Source organism: Cherax quadricarinatus, chromosome 63 (genome assembly GCF_038502225.1).
Source record: "Cherax quadricarinatus isolate ZL_2023a chromosome 63, ASM3850222v1, whole genome shotgun sequence".
Taxonomy (NCBI): Eukaryota; Metazoa; Arthropoda; class Malacostraca; order Decapoda; family Parastacidae; genus Cherax; species Cherax quadricarinatus.
Genome location: NC_091354.1, coordinates 2,855,582 through 2,873,303, shown reverse-complemented (window position 1 = coordinate 2,873,303; position 17,722 = coordinate 2,855,582). Strand labels below are relative to the sequence as shown.

At 41.0% G+C, this 17,722-nt stretch overlaps 2 protein-coding genes across 6 annotated transcripts in view; one reads left to right on the top strand and one right to left on the bottom strand.

The window, feature by feature from the left end:
* Positions 1–357: 357 nt before the first annotated feature.
* LOC128698242 (retinol dehydrogenase 7) lies at positions 358–10,982 on the bottom strand. 5 transcript variants are annotated; one of them, XM_053790410.2, is made up of 6 exons: positions 10,868–10,982; positions 6,186–6,513; positions 5,369–5,521; positions 3,249–3,401; positions 2,706–2,901; positions 358–591 (listed from the first exon to the last, which is right to left on the bottom strand). In XM_053790410.2, exons 2-6 carry the CDS (start codon positions 6,505–6,507, stop codon positions 429–431), a joined length of 987 nt encoding a protein of 328 aa, XP_053646385.2. In that variant the 5' UTR covers positions 6,508–6,513; positions 10,868–10,982; the 3' UTR covers positions 358–428. The 5 variants fall into 5 exon arrangements, with proteins under 5 accessions (XP_053646385.2, XP_069954666.1, XP_069954668.1 ...); XM_070098565.1 differs by lacking the exon at positions 10,868–10,982 and adding an exon at positions 10,200–10,445; XM_070098567.1 differs by lacking the exon at positions 10,868–10,982 and adding an exon at positions 10,043–10,090.
* Positions 10,983–11,632: 650 nt separating this feature from the next.
* The window catches only part of eIF3b (eukaryotic translation initiation factor 3 subunit b), a 29,367-nt gene continuing 23,277 nt past the window's right edge, over positions 11,633–17,722 (top strand). The window contains exons 1-2 of the mRNA XM_053790407.2: positions 11,633–11,800; positions 13,370–13,565. Coding sequence (XP_053646382.1) covers positions 11,686–11,800; positions 13,370–13,565 — 311 coding nt within the window. The 5' untranslated portion in view covers positions 11,633–11,685. The remainder of the gene's footprint in view (positions 11,801–13,369; positions 13,566–17,722) is intronic.

Below are 17,722 nucleotides of genomic sequence, written 5' to 3'. Positions count from 1 at the left end.
ATAAAGGAGGACACGGTGCTATGGCTTACATCTCTTGTCAGATAAGTTTTATTATAGTGATAATAAAAAACTAAGCGCTAAACCCATAAGGGTCATACAGCTACGTCAGATACGAGATTGAGAAAAAGGATGGGAGAGAATACTGTACCCTGTGGAACAAAGCTTTTTCACTGTAGCCGCCTTTGACTATTCTGTTCTATTTGTTAGACAGTTTATATAGATCCATAGAAGCATTCACGCAATTGTAAATTAATGTTAAAGAACTGTATTATATACTTGAAATGTTAGATTAGGTAAGGTTAGTGCAAGACTCACAAACTTCATCTAAATTCGTGGAACTCCTTTAAACATCTTGCAAATTATGAATTGTAATTTATTAGATATTCATATCACATTCGTGACTTGCTAACTATTCGGCTCTGAATTATCTAATTATTTTTGCCAAGAGAGAGAATAATGTTGTAAAAGTTTCTGGCGATGAGAAAGTCAAGCCAGCTGGTGGGGAGAAGCTGGAAGAGAAGGAGCGATAGCCGTACCATCAGCGGTGCCGCAGAGTATGTGGCCCTGGGTCGAGTACTCATCATGGCACACCTGGGGGAGGATGAAAAATACTTTAAGGGCTTCGTACGGCGTAAACTGTCAGTGGTCCTATAAATGTCATGAAGAAAGACTAAGGGTTCATTATGGCGTAAGCTGTCAGTGGCCCTATAAACTCCAAGTAGTACATTAGGATTATTAACCATGGAGAGTTAGGTAAAAAAGAAAATTCATCATTGCATCTTTCGATTGGGGCTTTAGTCATCTTCTGCAAGATGATACTTCAACGTGTGATTAACTCCATGTACCTACTTACTGGTAGGTAAGCTAGGGTATTAGATGCAAGGAAATATACCCAATGCCTCCATTCGACCCAGGATCGAAGCTGGATCTTTCGGTTGAAAGCTACGGTATGTCACCTCACCGTGGCTGGAACAATTTTATATATTATGCTTATAACCAGACCTTATTCAGTAACAATCTTTTCGCCAGACAAGCCAACAAATAAATTTTTGCTTTAAATCTAAAAAAAAAAAAAAACAGCGAGCATTACAAAAATAAAAAATTATTAATAGTAAATAACTTTATTGCGACAATTTGCTCAGTGTATAGCTTTATCAAGTCGTTTATGAAATCATTTTCTCGAGAAAGCTCAACTTGAGACACTCATAACACAGGTCTACATCAATCAGTTTTGATGTGCCGATTTAAAAAATGATGCTCAAATTTACGTTCGCGGACAATTTTTGTCCCATCGCCTACAAAGTAGTTTTGCCACTGTTTTTCATATAACAGGACCTAGCATGAATGTGGGTAAAGGGACAGAGGTAGTGAGGGAGGCGTTACAAGATCCCAATGGAAATAAGTCACTGACTTTTGGGTTATCCTAGGTTCTCTACACATATGCTGCTATGTGTGATAATCTATGTAATTATTTGTGTATACCGAATAAACTTACTGGATTGAGTTGATGACAAAGCTCTCGCTTCACACACGGAGGGCCCGGGTTAGATTCCCGGTGGGGTAGAAACATTTCGACACGTTTCCTTACACCTCTTGTCCTGTTCACCTAGCAGCAAATAAGGTTCCTGGGTGTTAGTCGACAGGTATGGGTCGCATCCTGGGGGACAAGATTGAGGAGCTCAGTGGAAATAAGACAAGACGGTCCTCGATGACGCACTGACTTTCTTGGGTTATCCTGGGTGGCTAACCCTACGAGGTTAAAAATCCGAACGAAATCTGATCTTAAGACGTTCCTGACAGCTACCAGTTGACGTCATGTCTGCACTGAACGACGTGTATTACGTTTGTTTTGTGTTAACGTGGTGGTCGACCACAACTGGACGTTACAAAAAGACAGCGCAAAAATACAAGCGCAGTTTTTAAGGGAAAAGAAAGTCTGGAACTTATTAGTGGTACATTTTATAAATAGTTTAAATGGTATTGGATGTAACTTCAATACAGTTTTCTACACGTCTTAATTTGAAAGCACACCATTAAGTAAAGGTCTACATGGTGTTGTGAAGAAACCTTAGATGATAGACATAGTATATTTGGACTTTTAACGTGTAATATTGAATAGTCATGTGTCAGTCACAGATTGCTCTGTCTTTTCTTCAGTAAAACTAAAGTGGCAGTTTACTCTAATATCCCTAGAACAGAAAGTCTTCAATAAAATGTCAAACTGCACGTTTTATTCACATAGCGGTTTACTTGCCTGGTGAAAACCTGATAATTGTGGTTAAAGACAGGTAAGCAAACACCTAGGGCATTTTATTTTAGATATTTCTTTGTGTCTTTAAAGACTCATAAATAATCCGCACTTAGGAGAGGAAACTTACGAAGAGAGACTTCTTTCCCCGCTCTCCTTCCGACCTGTCCTATGGTCTTCACTCCTTTTTCTCGCTTAGTTGCGACTTTATAATGGTGGTCTGGATGGCACCGAAATCCTGCCATACCCCAATTTCCATAACTTTGCTTCTGCTAGGATACATTCTAAAATCCATTTGTCAGACCTATCCTTCAATATGCAAAGGTTCGCCTGTAGTTTTTTCTGGTCTTCTCCAGAGTGTATTCTCGTAATTAGTCTCAGGTCATCTCCAAGTTTCCGCTCCCAAGTGAAGTGTCGCAGCCACAGTATTGAGATTTATTCTTCACAGTTTACTTACCGGAAGCACTGAAGCAGATAGTCGTCGTGGAGGTCCTGCACCTCGGTTACACTCTCGAAAGCCTGTCTAAATGCTTCTTCTGTTTCCTTCATGGCCTTCCCGTATTCCTGTAGAGTTTGCTCTGTGGCCTCCTCTATCATCTCTCTCAGCTGTGCTGCGTTGTTACGTAAAATTCCTGTGCGGTTGGGAAGGTTACCTGTAAAAATTGTAAAATAGTAGAAACTCGGCAAAAATAGCACACTAAACGAGTAAAATTCTCAGTTATAAACAGGCTTATCACAGAACATTAATCCTACTATAATGCATTCATTTTAATGTTAGATTCAAATATTTTAGCGAAATGTGGTATAATTTTTGATAGTTTAATTAATGTGACTGATGAATATTGGTGGCTGCTGAGATAAAGCTGAAGTTAGCTAGTAAATAATTCTAGGTTACATGCCCTTAGAAGTAAAAGTAATTGTAACATGTCAACAGCAATTAGCATTAGTATTGTGCTTTCAGTGACATGGCATGTAGAAAGCGAGTAAATATGCTACTCACAGGGCCTGACCAGTACGACGGAGACTCCAGTGGGAGCTAATTCCCTGCGAAGTGCCTGGGTAAAGCCCTCCACACCCCACTTGGTGGCACAGTACACAGTCATGTTGGTGGTGGCTACCTGCCCTGCTGGTGATGATACCATCACCACACGACCTGCCAAACACATACACAGGAGCAGAGACTCGACCCTTAACCACATACGTGGTAACACACGGGGCCAGGACCTGTGATTACCCCTACAACCACATAGGTAAGCTTGCATACACTAACATTTTCTCTATCTTACGGCATTCTTAAGTGAAGTACAGTACCTAGCTAAGTGGTAACTGGTAGACTTAAGTAGATATATATCGGTCGCTGCACGATCTGAGAGGAGTATCCTCTTATTACATAACCCCAGTCCCCTGTACCTGAATGCATGCGAAAGCATAGTACGAAGTTTGGCACAAGTTAATGCAGGTAAATATTAGCACTGAAGGTTCCGAATGAAAGAAGACATTCACAAGTTATCCCAAGGAAACTAATATATCAGTTTCTTTAATAAAACCCGACAAATTAGGACATGCACAGCCCAAGAAAAGTCCACACCTTCCAGCAAGAAGGACCAGCTTTAAAAGTTAAAAACCAAACTGAAGAGGCATTCTGTAGTTATCTCCCACAGATCTATGTCCCATAATATTCTAACACTAAATTCGAAGCCGCCAGCAAGCTGCATTATCGAGTTGTATGTTTGAAGCAAATCTGACGAGGAACTCAAATTATCTTATTAAACCAGTATTTTAATTTCCCCAATTCCTTCAATAAAAATAGCAGTTTGGGACCTACACAGGCCAAAAATCAATCCAATGTTTTCTCTAAACAAAACTGGCCAACGATTAAGGTTTAGTAACCTATTTAGGCTTTGAATATATAAGCACGTTTTTTACATTATGTAGATTTAACCTAAGATAACCCAGTCAAGCCAAACTGACTTCTGATCCGGAGAGATTCTCCATTTACTTCATGGAACAATTTAATAAAATAATTGTGAAGCTTCCTTTGTGAAACATCACAAAGCTTCAAGCCAACAAGAAGCTGTGTTTTTAAGCTACTACACACAACCCAACAATTTCAAGTTTATTTATTAGGTTATAAAAATATGAAATTTGCACTCAAAGCCTAAACCCAGAAAAAAGTTTAATTCATTTCCTAAGACAAATTAACATTAAAGATTGAAGCCATTCAGAAGAATACTCCAGAGGAGTAATGTAAAATATTGCTGTATCATTTCGAAATTAAAACTAATGGCACCTATAAACTACAGGCTCTGATCCACCAGGAGGCCTGGTCACAGACCGGGCCGCGGGGGCGTTGACCCCCGGAACTCTCTCCAGGTAAACTCCAGGTAAACTGAAAAATGCCAACATTCTTTCAAGTTGGATACACAAGTATAACGTTTGAAGGCGACCAGTAGAGGCTTACTAAAGCAATGGCATGGAAACCAAAATCAGGAATGTCCCTAGTAAAATTGAGCAGAGGCGACATTCAGTGCCAACTGATTCATAAACTTTTCCATAATTATAGCTCACAGCGATTGAAAATATGAAGTATATAACTGGTTCAGAGAACCGACAAGTTGATGAATTAGACATGTACAACGCTTGGGTATCTTTAAGGAAACGTTTTGCCACACAGTGGCTTCATCAGTCCATACAAAGGAGAATGGTGAACAGAAGGAGTCTGAGGTAATCAGTCCCTCAGCCTAGAGTCGATGTGATCAGTCCATCAATCTTGAAAAGAACATCTAGGGACACCTGAGAGACTGATTACCTCAAACTCCTCCTGTTCTTCATCATTCTACTTTGCATGGACTGATGAAGCCACTGTGTGGCGAAACGTTTCCTCAATAAAGATACCAAAGTGTTAATCACTGAAGTTGATCGCCTAAGGCGTTCAGAAGTTAAAAAATGACAGCCTTGAAGATAGATAGTGTAAGACAAGAAAATTATGCTTACAGGAAATAAGTAATTAACACTAAACATGAAGAAAGGTTAAACTAAAGCATATAAGGAATGAAATTACTTGCGTAACATTCTCATCGCTGTACGATCCATACAGGTTTCGCACCTATCGGGAATTACCTTTGTTTGTTCTGAGGGCAGGCAGGAGGGCCCTGGTTACGACGATGGCGCCCATCAGGTTCACCTGTATCTGCCTGCAAACCATGGTGCTCGTCTGCCACTCACACGGGGCGTAGGTTAACAACCCTGCGTTGTTCACCACTCCCCACACCTCTGGTACCATAATAACCATTAGTTAACCATTCTCGACTTTCCCGGAAGTACATAGTAATGTGCTACCCTTAATTTGTTTCATAACATTGAGAGAATGATCTCTTACACAGTAAAAATTTCAAATTATTGTCCCCCCCATTCTCAACGAAATCTTGATTTCGTAAAATCTGAAATTTTGTGATTATAATATCTTAATTTCTACAAGTACATGTACAAGGTATACAGGCCTAGATGACATCTATAGAAAGCCGCTTGTTATGCAGAGCATTTCGGGCAAATTAGGTCAGTTTTGTCCCAGGATGCAACCCACACTAGTCCACTAACTCCTAGGTACCCATTTTGCTGATGGGGGGGAACAGACAACCGTGTTAAGAAACACGCTCAATATTTCTACCTTCGCTGGGAATCGAACCCAAACCCTCGCGGTGTGAAGCGAGAGCTTTAGCCACCAGGCCATGGTAGTTTCACAGATTTCCGGGGGGATGCTTTTTTTTTTATCAGCGTTAGACTTTTTGGGGTCGTGCGCAAGAGATATTAGGATATATGAAAACAAAGGCAATGTCAAACAACTGAACAGATATTTCAGGCGAACAGCTTAGGACTTTTTTTTTTTTGGGGGGGGGGTCACCCGGAAGCACTAGTCCCAGTTTAGATAGAGACTTACCTTGTTTATTATCCTTTAGTTGTTTCAGTAGATCCATGAGGTGTGCGAGTGTATCTGGACGAGTGAAGTCCAGAGCAACAGTGTGGATGCCAGCGTGGCGGAGAAGAGAGGCAGCATTCCCATCTGGTGTCACACAGGTAGCCACTACTGTCCAGCCCCAGGCGTGGGCACTCAGTGCTAGGTTATAGCCTATCCCACTGTCGCAGCCTGTTATCACCATTACTCGCCCCTTACTGTTCACTTCATTCTCTCCAACATAGGACTTCCAGAGGCGCCTCAACACCACCAGACCCACCAACACGCTGCCTGCTTCCCACCACATTATAACCTGTTAAGTAAGTTTTTATTTAACACTTTGTGTACTAGACATACAGTTCCTTTTTTACAATAGTCTTAAAGGTACACATGTTATGGGGACAAAAGGTACATTATGTAGTTTTGACCTACAGTCGAAAGTATAACAATCCTGCTGATTAGGAACTGTTGAGGAATTTAAGTTTTCCTTTGAAGATAGCTAGTAGTTTGTTGGTGATACCCCAATATGCATAAAGGGGTATGGGCATGGGTATGGTGTGCACAATAAAACAGTCAAACTTAACTAATTAAAAGGCTAATGAGAAAAACTGCACACAAAAAATGGCTCAAAAGTGCTTGGCTACTCAAATAAGTGACCATCCCGATTTTACTAAAATGGTCTGCAGATATAAGTTAGTTTACTATCTTTATTATGCACCCCATACGCCCAGTGGGCGACAGCCAAAAGATCACAGAAGCACTTAAGTCTAGGGACTTGGCCTCAAAGTTTTGGTAGCTTAGCCAGTTGCAGTGGTAAAGAACTATTTACATGTTTATCTTGTTACAGATAACCAGATAAACATATGCAGATATGAATTCAGTCACAAAAGTATTAATATGCCTTGTACTGAAGTAAGAGTTTGTTGAATTTAAGCAAATTTCGATCGCTAGCGCACTCTGCTCACACACAGAGGTCCGGGGTTCGAATCTCATCCGGTACGACCGGAAAACATTAGGGACGCGTTTCCATAAGACACCTGCTGTCCCTGTTCCCGTTCACCCATCAGTTTAAAATGGGTACAGGGGTGTTAGTCGACTGGTGTGGGCTTCATCCTGGGACAAAACAGACTTAATTTGCTCGAAATGCTCAGCATAACCAGCGGCTTTCCAAATAGTAGTAAGTCATTGACGTCAGCTAGACGTGTATACCTTGTACATGTAGTTGTAGTAAATAAAAATATTTGCAATAGACGAAGTTGGGTTTTTTTTCAGATTGGCTGGCGGTTTGTCGCTGTGGATAAAAATACTTTGGCATTTCTTGAACATTTGTAAGTCGTCTGTACATTTACTAATCTTATCGCATTCCATAATGACGCAGGGTCACTGACAGTAGTCCATCTGGCGAAGTTTACATTAAGTTTAATCTACATTAGTTGGTGAAGCAACCTTCTAACGCAGCCGGAGCCGGGCAGTAGTGACGTCCAAGAGTATGCTGATTTTGTTGGATGCATCATATACTTGTGGTTCCTACATCATAGAATGTTGATAGCTGGATTGACCGGTGCCACTTTCCCTCAGTCTCAAGTCAGTGAAGTTCATTTGAAGATACTTTTATTATCCTCAAACTGGTTGACTAGTTGAAAACATCTGCCTTTTCCAGTTCATAAACTCTTATCGTGAATTTGAGGACCAACGTGAGATGGAATTCATAGGTGTAGTCTGACTACTGTCTGCAATCCTAGAATTCTTTCTTCTGGCTATTGACACTCATGGAGACGAGAGTATTTATGGAAGAGAGAATCGGTTGCAATTAAGGTATTAAAATTAAGATACTTGAAGGTATTTGAGTGCAAAGAGCATAGCAAACAGTATAGTTTGGAAGGTGGAAACCCAATTGTTGGTGCGTGCCTTAATTTTTATATAATTGGCGAAGTCTGCATTGTAGGGGATCCCTTACGTATGAGGACAGACGAGTTGGTCTCCCTGTATACTTTAATCCAGTACTGCCTAGAGTTTTATACTCATTGATATTCCAGGCATAAACAGCGAAGTGAACGATACAGGCAGCATATAAAAAAACTTCAACCGATTATATACTTTTTTTCGACCCAAGAGCTACAAAACAAGCTTGTATGCTGGTTAAATAAAACAAAGATGGAAAATCGGGTTATTTCAGTCTAGCTCAATGTGATATAGTTTAATACTCCTGCCTCTTGGTAGCTCGGATAAGTACGTTCTATGTATTAGTCAAGACTAGATTCCCCACAACTTGTGTTGGTATGTATCGCAGTGGATGTTGGTATATACGGCGCCTGTGTATGTGGTAGACATTAGAGCTTACCTGTATAGCTGATGGTGATGATGTTACCATTCAGGTGTGTGTGTGTATGTGTAGCTTGTAGTGTGTCCACCACCACTGTCCATCCCACCGACACAGCTCTCGCCCATTGCCCCCCCCCCCTCTCGCCCACAACTATCCCTCCAATAGACCATCATCCTCTTGTCACCACTCCTCTACCCCTCCTCTCCTGTGATACACAAATCAAGACAAGCGTGACAGCGTCACATTGACCATCGTGAAGCCACAAACAATGGATGTTACACACCATAATATATCTTCACAGTTCTCTCTCCAGTGTGTTGCAAGCAGATGCTTACATTGTATTCATGCACACAAACACGCATTTATAATATAAATATATATATATATAATATATAATATATATATATATATATATATATATATATATATATATTTATATATATATATTTATATATATATATATATTTCAGCGCCTAGGAAAATGTTAATTTGAAGCATTTAAATTCGATCCAAGAAAGTGCAGAGTAGCTCAGTTTCTGTAAATCAAGAGCCTGTGAACGAAGTCATAGCACTGCTCTTGACAGGCAGGTCAACAGAGAACCCCTGCCTTGATAGGCAGGACAACAGAGAGAGAACCCATGAACGGAGTCAGCACCTGCCTTTATAGGCAGGGCAACACACACACACAGAGAGAGAGAGAGAGAGAGAGAGAGAGAGAGAGAGAGAGAGAGAGAGAGAGAGAGAGAGAGAGAGACAGAAAAACCCATGAACGGAGCCACCTCACTTGCATTGACAGGCAGGTCAACAGAGAACCCATTAACGGAGCCACCTCACTTGCATCGACAGGCAGGTCAACAGAACCCATGAACGGAGCCGCCTCACTTGCCTTGACAGGCAGGTCAACAGAGAATCCATTAACGGAGCCACCCCACCTGCCTTGACAGGCAGGACGAGAGAGAGAGAGAGAGAGAGAGAGAGAGAGAGAGAGAGAGAGAAACCCACCCCACCTGCCTTGATAGACATATCACCACGGAACCCATGAACGGAACCACAGCACATGCCTTGATAGACAATCACCACGGAACCCATGCACGGAGCCACAGCACCTGCCTTGATAGGCAGGACAACAGAGAACCCATGAGCGGAGTCAGCACCTGCCTTTATAGGCAGGGCAACAGAGAGATAGAAAGAGAACCCATGAACGGAGCCACCTCACTTACATTGACAGGCAGGTCAACAGAGAAAACCCATGAACGGAGCCACCTCACTTGCCTTGACAGGCAGGTCAACAGAGAACCCATTAACGGAGCCACCCCACCTGCCTTGACTGGCAGGTCAACAGAACCCATTAACGGAGCCACCCCACCTGCCTTGACAGGCAGGTCAACAGAGAACCCATGAACATAGCCACCCCACCTGCCTTGATAGATCACGGAACCCATGAACGGAGCCACAGCACCTGCCTTGACAGGCAGGACGAGAAAGAGAGAGAACCCATGAACGGAGCCAGAGCACCTGCCTTGACAGGCAGGACGAGAGAGAGAGAACCCATGAACGGAGCCAGAGCACCTGCCTTGACAGGCAGGACGAGAGAGAGAGAACCCATGAACGGAGCCACCCCACCTGCCTTGATAGACAATCACCACGGAACCCATGAACGGAGCCACAGCACTTGCCTTGACAGGCAGGACGAGAGAGAGAACCCATGAACGGAGCCACAGCACCTGCCTTGACAGGCAGGACGAGAGAGAGAACCCATGAACGGAGCCAGAGCACCTGCCTTGACAGGCAGGACGAGAGAACCCATGAACGGAGCCAGAGCACCTGCCTTGACAGGCAGGACGAGAGAACCCATGAACGGAGCCAGAGCACCTGCCTTGACAGGCAGGACGAGAGAGAGAACCCATGAACGGAGCCAGAGCACCTGCCTTGACAGGCAGGACGAGAGAGAGAACCCATGAACGGAGCCAGAGCACCTGCCTTGACAGGCAGGACGAGAGAGAGAGAGAGAGAGAGAGAGAGAGAGAGAGAGAGAGAGAGAGAGAGAGAACCCATGAACGGAGCCAGAGCACCTGCCTTGACAGGCAGGAGAGAGAGAGAACCCACGAACGGAGCCAGAGCACCTGCCTTGACAGGCAGGACGAGAGAGAGAGAGAACCCATGAACGGAGCCACCCCACCTGCCTTGATAGACAATCACCACGGAACCCATGAACGGAGCCACAGCACTTGCCTTGACAGGCAGGACGAGAGAGAGAACCCATGAACGGAGCCAGAGCACCTGCCTTGACAGGCAGGACGAGAGAGAGAGAGAGAGAACCCATGAACGGAGCCAGAGCACCTGCCTTGATAGACAGAACACCACAGAACCCATGAACGGAGCCACAGCAACTGCCTTGACAGGCAGGTCAACAGGGAGAAAGTAAAGTTGCTCAGGAAAAGTGCCGAAGCTTCAAACCTGAACTTGACAAAAAATTTACTTGATGAAACGTAACCAATCACATTTTACTCAAATGAAAAGCATTTGATACATATTATGAAGTGCTATTCTTATAGATTCATTTTTGTTTATACTTTATTATCAAGTTAAAAGTTTATAATTCATAAAAGCTTTATAAGTCAAATAAATATGTCGTGAAGGTGTGGACATTATTCTCACTCTTTTGTGGAAACGTACGAATTTAATCCAACACACAATTAAAAGCTAAATTTCAAGTTGTTTCTTTTATTGAGGCATGAAATAACACCAATAATTTCTACAAATTAATTCATGTTTTGTATAGCGCTATGAGGCTATACATTTTCTCAGCAGAAGAGATTGGTAAAATAAAACGTAATAAATCAAACTATTAACAAAAACTATAACTTAAATTGACATTGACTCTAAAATCCATTAATTCCTAAGTTGAACATCACTTAAATATAAACGATTTAAGGACCCCAGTGGAAATCATTCACTTTGACATTTTTGGGTTATCTTAGGTAATTTACAAATATGGTCCATGTATGATAATTTGTGTAACTGTATTTATGTATACCCGTACTTAAATAAACTTACTTACTTAATATACTTGTTAAATATAATATTAAAGGTGTATAGTGTTGTAGATGAAACATTATTGGAACTGGTCCCTGTCCGCCACCACGCGAGGTCTGCACCGAGATGGTCAAGAAAAATAAAATTAAATCGCTGGATAACGATGACGATGGGGGTGCTGAGGAGGAGGAGCCTGATTTTAGTGACCCCGAAGACTTCGTGGAGGATATTACTGAAGAAGGTGTGTATTGTGGAGGGTTTTGGGAGGTAATGGAAAGTTGTGGGTCACTACCGGTACAATAACAGCTGGACGTGGGGTTTTATTTTCTAATATATATATATTGTGGGTTGTGTGGAGATTTGTTGAAGCAGTCATCTATAGTAAGTGGTATTCACAACTATTAAATTGATGTGCACTGTTGTGGGCCTCGTCCTTGGCAAATCCACGATGGAAATGAGTTGAACTAGGCTGTAACAAATTAAGTCTAAGGTACAGTTCCATATTCACTAAGTTTACATTAGTTTTAGGTTATTACGTAAGCTTTAGGTGATTACAAATGTCTTGTAGAGTAACGTTTGTAATTTGCCAACGACAACCCCAAAGAATAAGTAACTTTATTCAGGTGCACACAAATACATAGCAAATGTGTAGAGAACCCAGGATAACCCAAAAAAGTCAGACAGTGACTTATTTCCATTATTTCTGACTTATTTTCATTAGGGTCCTTGTGTAGATTTAGCTGGTATAATATTGCATTATTAAAATTATTAACTTCTCGCAGGGATCCAGTGTTTTAGTGCTGCCCCAAAATATATCTAAAGTACTGATCTGTATTTTCCCAAGGTGTCAAACCAAACGTAACTAATTTTAAATAGATCTAAGTAAATTTAGTAAAAACTATCAGCAACCATTAACCAGACATTACACAAATAACCCGAACCAACCGAAACGTCATTGTAAGCTCCTCTTCTATGTGCGGGTTGTTTGTGTAGGGTTCCAATCACGGTATTGTGCCTTTTTTGTTATTTAACCAATCTAACCAAAAATTATTATTGAAAAGCTGGTGGCTTTGCCAAACATAGCTGTAGTGTGCCACCTAGAGGTAATCTGAATTAGGGGTGTGCAAAAGTATTTGCATCGGCTAATTTTAACGGTATCGTTATCAGAATGCCATAATTGATCCCACCCTTCATTTGTGGTTGATTGAGGCACTTCATCCCATGACACCTTTTTTTTTGAGGGGGGGGAGATAAATTCATCTGCAATGATAAATTTACTTTAGAACTCTGGCATGCCAATCTCAAAAAAGTCATCCATTATTGTGTTTTATCATTACCCTGTGTATGTAGTGGTACTTAAATTTCAGTGATATATTGAGAGGTAAAAAACACACGCCTCAGATTTGGTGTCAGACTGCAAGCGTGGAGGATAACTGTGGGAATAATCAAGAGTGAGGTAAAAACCTTGATTCATAAGGTTCTTTCTGGCCAAGTACATCTTCACTGCAAAAATAGTTGAAATATTCAACAAATAAAGTCTCGTGACCGCGTAAAACATAAGCATTCTCTGCATGATTCTTTAGCATGGGCTTACTCAAAATTGCCTGTTGCATTTGTGCAGGTAAGCAACTTAAAGTGATTCTTCACCAACATGAAACCAGGTGCAAATTTTTCTTGCTTTCTGATGTAAGTTCTTGAAGGTATGCCAACATACGAAGTACATGTACTCTATATACTGATTATATTTTAAGTAGGAATTACTTTATACTGTATGCAAACTTGTACATCTTATTTTTACATTTGCAATCAGAACTTCTGGGAGATTTGCTTCGCCAAAAGCCAAAGGAAACTGATGGTGTGGAGTCTGTCATCATTGTTGATGGTGTGCCATCAGTTGGAGCAGAGAGGCTAGAGAAGCTGAAGAATGTGGTTCGTAAGATTTTCAAGGAGTTCGGCACCATCATCAACGAATTCTATCCCACAAATGAAGATGGCAAGACAAAAGGGTAGGTGTTTCTTTTCTTTCGATTTGTCCTCATTTTTTCATGTACCACTAAAGAGATGCTTTGGTAGGTCTACTGTCCTATTAATCAAGTGAAAACTGTAATCTTGTTTAAATGTTTTGTACTGAGAGGTTTGCAATATCCAATGTGTATATCCACTAGGATTAGAGGTAGTACATGGGAGAGAAAATAGAGCAATGAAGCATCAAATATATGTAAAGGTTGAATGTATGTATGTATGTATATGTATGTATGTATGTATGTATGTATATATATATGTATATATGTATATATATGTGTATGTATGTAGTAGGTTGGTAGACAGCAACCACCCAGGGAGGTACTACCGTCCTGCCAAGTGAGTGTAAAACGAAGCCTGTGATTGTTTTACATGATGGTAGGATTGCTGATGTCTTTTGTCTGTCTCATAAATATGCAAGATTACAGGTACGTCTTGCTACTTCTACTTACACTTAGGTCACACTACACATACATGTACACATTTATTTATACACACTCATCTGAGTTTTCTTTGATTTTATCTTAATAGTTCTTGGTCTTATTAATTTTCCTTTTATATCCATGGGGAAGTGGAATAAGAATCTTTCCTCCGTAAGCCATGCGTGTTGTAAAAGTCAACTAAAATGCCGGGAACAATGGGCTAGTAACCCCTTTTCCTGTAAAGATTACTAAAAAGAATAAGAAGAAGAAATTTGTCAAAGTGGGAAGTCTGAATGTGCGTGGATGTTGTGCAGATGATAAGAAAGAGATGATTGTGGATGTTATGAATGAGAAGAAGCTGGATGTCCTGGCTTTAAGTGAAACAAAGCTGAAGGGGGTGGGAGAGTTTCAGTGGAGAGGAATAAATGGGATTAGGTCAGGGGTTTCAAATAGAGTTAGAGCTAAAGAAGGAGTAGCAATAATGTTGAAGGATAAGCTATGGCAGGAAAAGAGGGACTATAAATGTATTAATTCAAGGATTATGTGGAGTAAAATAAAGATTGGATGTGAAAAGTGGGTTATAATAAGCGTGTATGCACCTGGAGAAGAGAGAAGTGTAGAGGAGAGAGAGAGATTTTGGGAAATGTTGAGTGAATGCGTGGGGAGTTTTGAATCAAGTGTGAGAGTAATGGTGGTTGGGGATTTCAATGCTAAAGTGGGTAAAAATGTTATGGAAGGAGTAGTAGGTAAATTTGGGGTGCCAGGGGTAAATGTAAATGGGGAGCCTTTAATTGAGCTATGTGTAGAAAGAAATTTGGTAATAAGTAATACATATTTTATGAAAAAGAGGATAAATAAATATACAAGGTATGATGTAGCACGTAATGAAAGTAGTTTATTAGATTATGTATTGGTGGATAAAAGGTTGATGGGTAGGCTCCAGGATGTACATGTTTATAGAGGGGCAACTGATATATCGGATCATTATTTAGTTGTAGCTACAGTTAGAGTAAGAGGTAGATGGGAAAAGAGGAAGGTGGCAACAACAAGTAAGAGGGAGGTGAAAGTGTATAAACTAAGGGAGGAGGAAGTTCGGGTGAGATATAAGCGACTATTGGCAGAAAGGTGGGCTAGTGCAAAGATGAGTAGTGGGGGGGTTGAAGAGGGTTGGAATAGTTTTAAAAATGCAGTATTAGAATGTGGGGCAGAAGTTTGTGGTTATAGGAGGGTGGGGGCAGGAGGAAAGAGGAGTGATTGGTGGAATGATGAAGTAAAGGGTGTGATAAAAGAGAAAAAGGTAGCTTATGAGAGGTTTTTACAAAGCAGAAGTGTTATAAGAAGAGCAGAGTATATGGAGAGTAAAAGAAAGGTAAAGAGAGTGGTGAGAGAGTGCAAAAGGAGAGCAGATGATAGAGTGGGAGAGGCACTGTCAAGAAATTTTAATGAAAACAAGAAAAAAATTTGGAGTGAGTTAAACAAGTTAAGAAAGCCTAGGGAAAATATGGATTTGTCAGTTAAAAACAGAGTAGGGGAGTTAGTAGATGGGGAGATGGAGGTATTGGGTAGATGGCGAGAATATTTTGAGGAACTTTTAAATGTTAAGGAAGAAACAGAGGCAGTAATTTCATGCACTGGTCAGGGAGGTATACCATCTTTTAGGAGTGAAGAAGAGCAGAATGTAAGTGTGGGGGAGGTACGCGAGGCATTACGTAAAATGAAAGGGGGTAAAGCAGCTGGAACTGATGGGATCATGACAGAAATGTTAAAAGCAGGGGGGGATATAGTGTTGGAGTGGTTGGTACTTTTGTTTAATAAATGTATGAAAGAGGGGAAGGTACCTAGGGATTGGCAGAGAGCATGTATAGTCCCTTTATATAAAGGGAAAGGGGACAAAAGAGACTGTAAAAATTATAGAGGAATAAGCTTACTGAGTATACCAGGAAAAGTGTACGGTAGGGTTATAATTGAAAGAATTAGAGGTAAGACAGAATGTAGGATTGCGGATGAGCAAGGAGGTTTTAGAGTGGGTAGGGGATGTGTAGATCAGGTGTTTACATTGAAGCATATATGTGAACAGTATTTAGATAAAGATAGGGAAGTTTTTATTGCATTTATGGATTTAGAAAAGGCATATGATAGTGGATAGAGGAGCAATGTGGCAGATGTTGCAAGTATATGGAATAGGTGGTAAGTTATTAAATGCTGTAAAGAGTTTTTATGAGGATAGTGAGGCTCAGGTTAGGGTGTGTAGAAGAGAGGGAGACTACTTCCCGGTAAAAGTAGGTCTTAGACAGGGATGTGTAATGTCACCATGGTTGTTTAATATATTTATAGATGGGGTTGTAAAGGAAGTAAATGCTAGGGTGTTTGGGAGAGGGGTGGGATTAAATTATGGGGAATCAAATTCAAAATGGGAATTGACACAGTTACTTTTTGCTGATGATACTGTGCTTATGGGAGATTCTAAAGAAAAATTGCAAAGGTTAGTGGATGAGTTTGGGAATGTGTGTAAAGGTAGAAAGTTGAAAGTGAACATAGAAAAGAGTAAGGTGATGAGGGTGTCAAATGATTTAAATAAAGAAAAATTGGATATCAAATTGGGGAGGAGGAGTATGGAAGAAGTGAATGTTTTCAGATACTTGGGAGTTGACGTGTCGGCGGATGGATTTATGAAGGATGAGGTTAATAGAATTGATGAGGGAAAAAAGGTGAGTGGTGCGTTGAGGTATATGTGGAGTCAAAAAACGTTATCTATGGAGGCAAAGAAGGGAATGTATGAAAGTATAGTAGTACCAACACTCTTATATGGGTGTGAAGCTTGGGTGGTAAATGCAGCAGCGAGGAGACGGTTGGAGGCAGTGGAGATGTCCTGTTTAAGGGCAATGTGTGGTGTAAATATTATGCAGAAAATTCGGAGTGTGGAAATTAGGAGAAGGTGTGGAGTTAAAAAAAGTATTAGTCAGAGGGCAGAAGAGGGGTTGTTGAGGTGGTTTGGTCATTTAGAGAGAATGGATCAAAGTAGAATGACATGGAAAGCATATAAATCTATAGGGGAAGGAAGGCGGGGTAGGGGTCGTCCTCGAAAGGGTTGGAGAGAGGTGGTAAAGGAGGTTTTGTGGGTAAGGGGCTTGGACTTCCAGCAAGCGTGCGTGAGCGTGTTAGATAGGAGTGAATGGAGACGAATGGTACTTGGGACCTGACGATCTGTTGGAGTGTGAGCAGGGTAATATTTAGTGAAGGGATTCAGGGAAACCGGTTATTTTCATATAGTCGGACTTGAGTCCTGGAAATGGGAAGTACAATGCCTGCACTTTAAAGGAGGGGTTTGGGATATTGGCAGTTTGGAGGGATATGTTGTGTATCTTTATATGTGTATGCTTCTAGACTGTTGTATTCTGAGCACCTCTGCAAAAACAGTGATAATGTGCGAGTGTGGTGAAAGTGTTGAATGATGATGAAAGTATTTTCTTTTTGGGGATTTTCTTTCTTTTTTGGGTCACCCTGCCTCGGTGGGAGACGGCCGACTTGTTGAAAAAAAAAAAAAATATATATATATATATATATAATATATATACAGTGGACCCCCGGTTAACGATTTTAATCCGTGCAAGAGGGCTCATCGTTATGCGAAATAATCGTTATGCGAATGAATTTTCCCCATAAGAAATAATGGAAATCAAATTAATCCGTGCAAGACGCCCAAAAGTATGAAAAAAAAT

Excerpts from the sequence above, each read along its gene's own strand:
- LOC128698242 (XM_070098565.1), bottom strand. The coding sequence starts at position 10,430 with ATGGGTTCTCTCTCTCGTCCTGCCTGTCAAGGCAGGTGCTCTGGCTCC. Across the intron at positions 5,522-6,185 it reads ACTAAAGGATAATAAACAAG|AGGTGTGGGGAGTGGTGAAC; the intron begins GTAAGTCTCTAT and ends TTATGGTACCAG. Across the intron at positions 2,902-3,248 it reads CGTCGTACTGGTCAGGCCCT|GTAACCTTCCCAACCGCACA; the intron begins GTGAGTAGCATA and ends CAATTTTTACAG.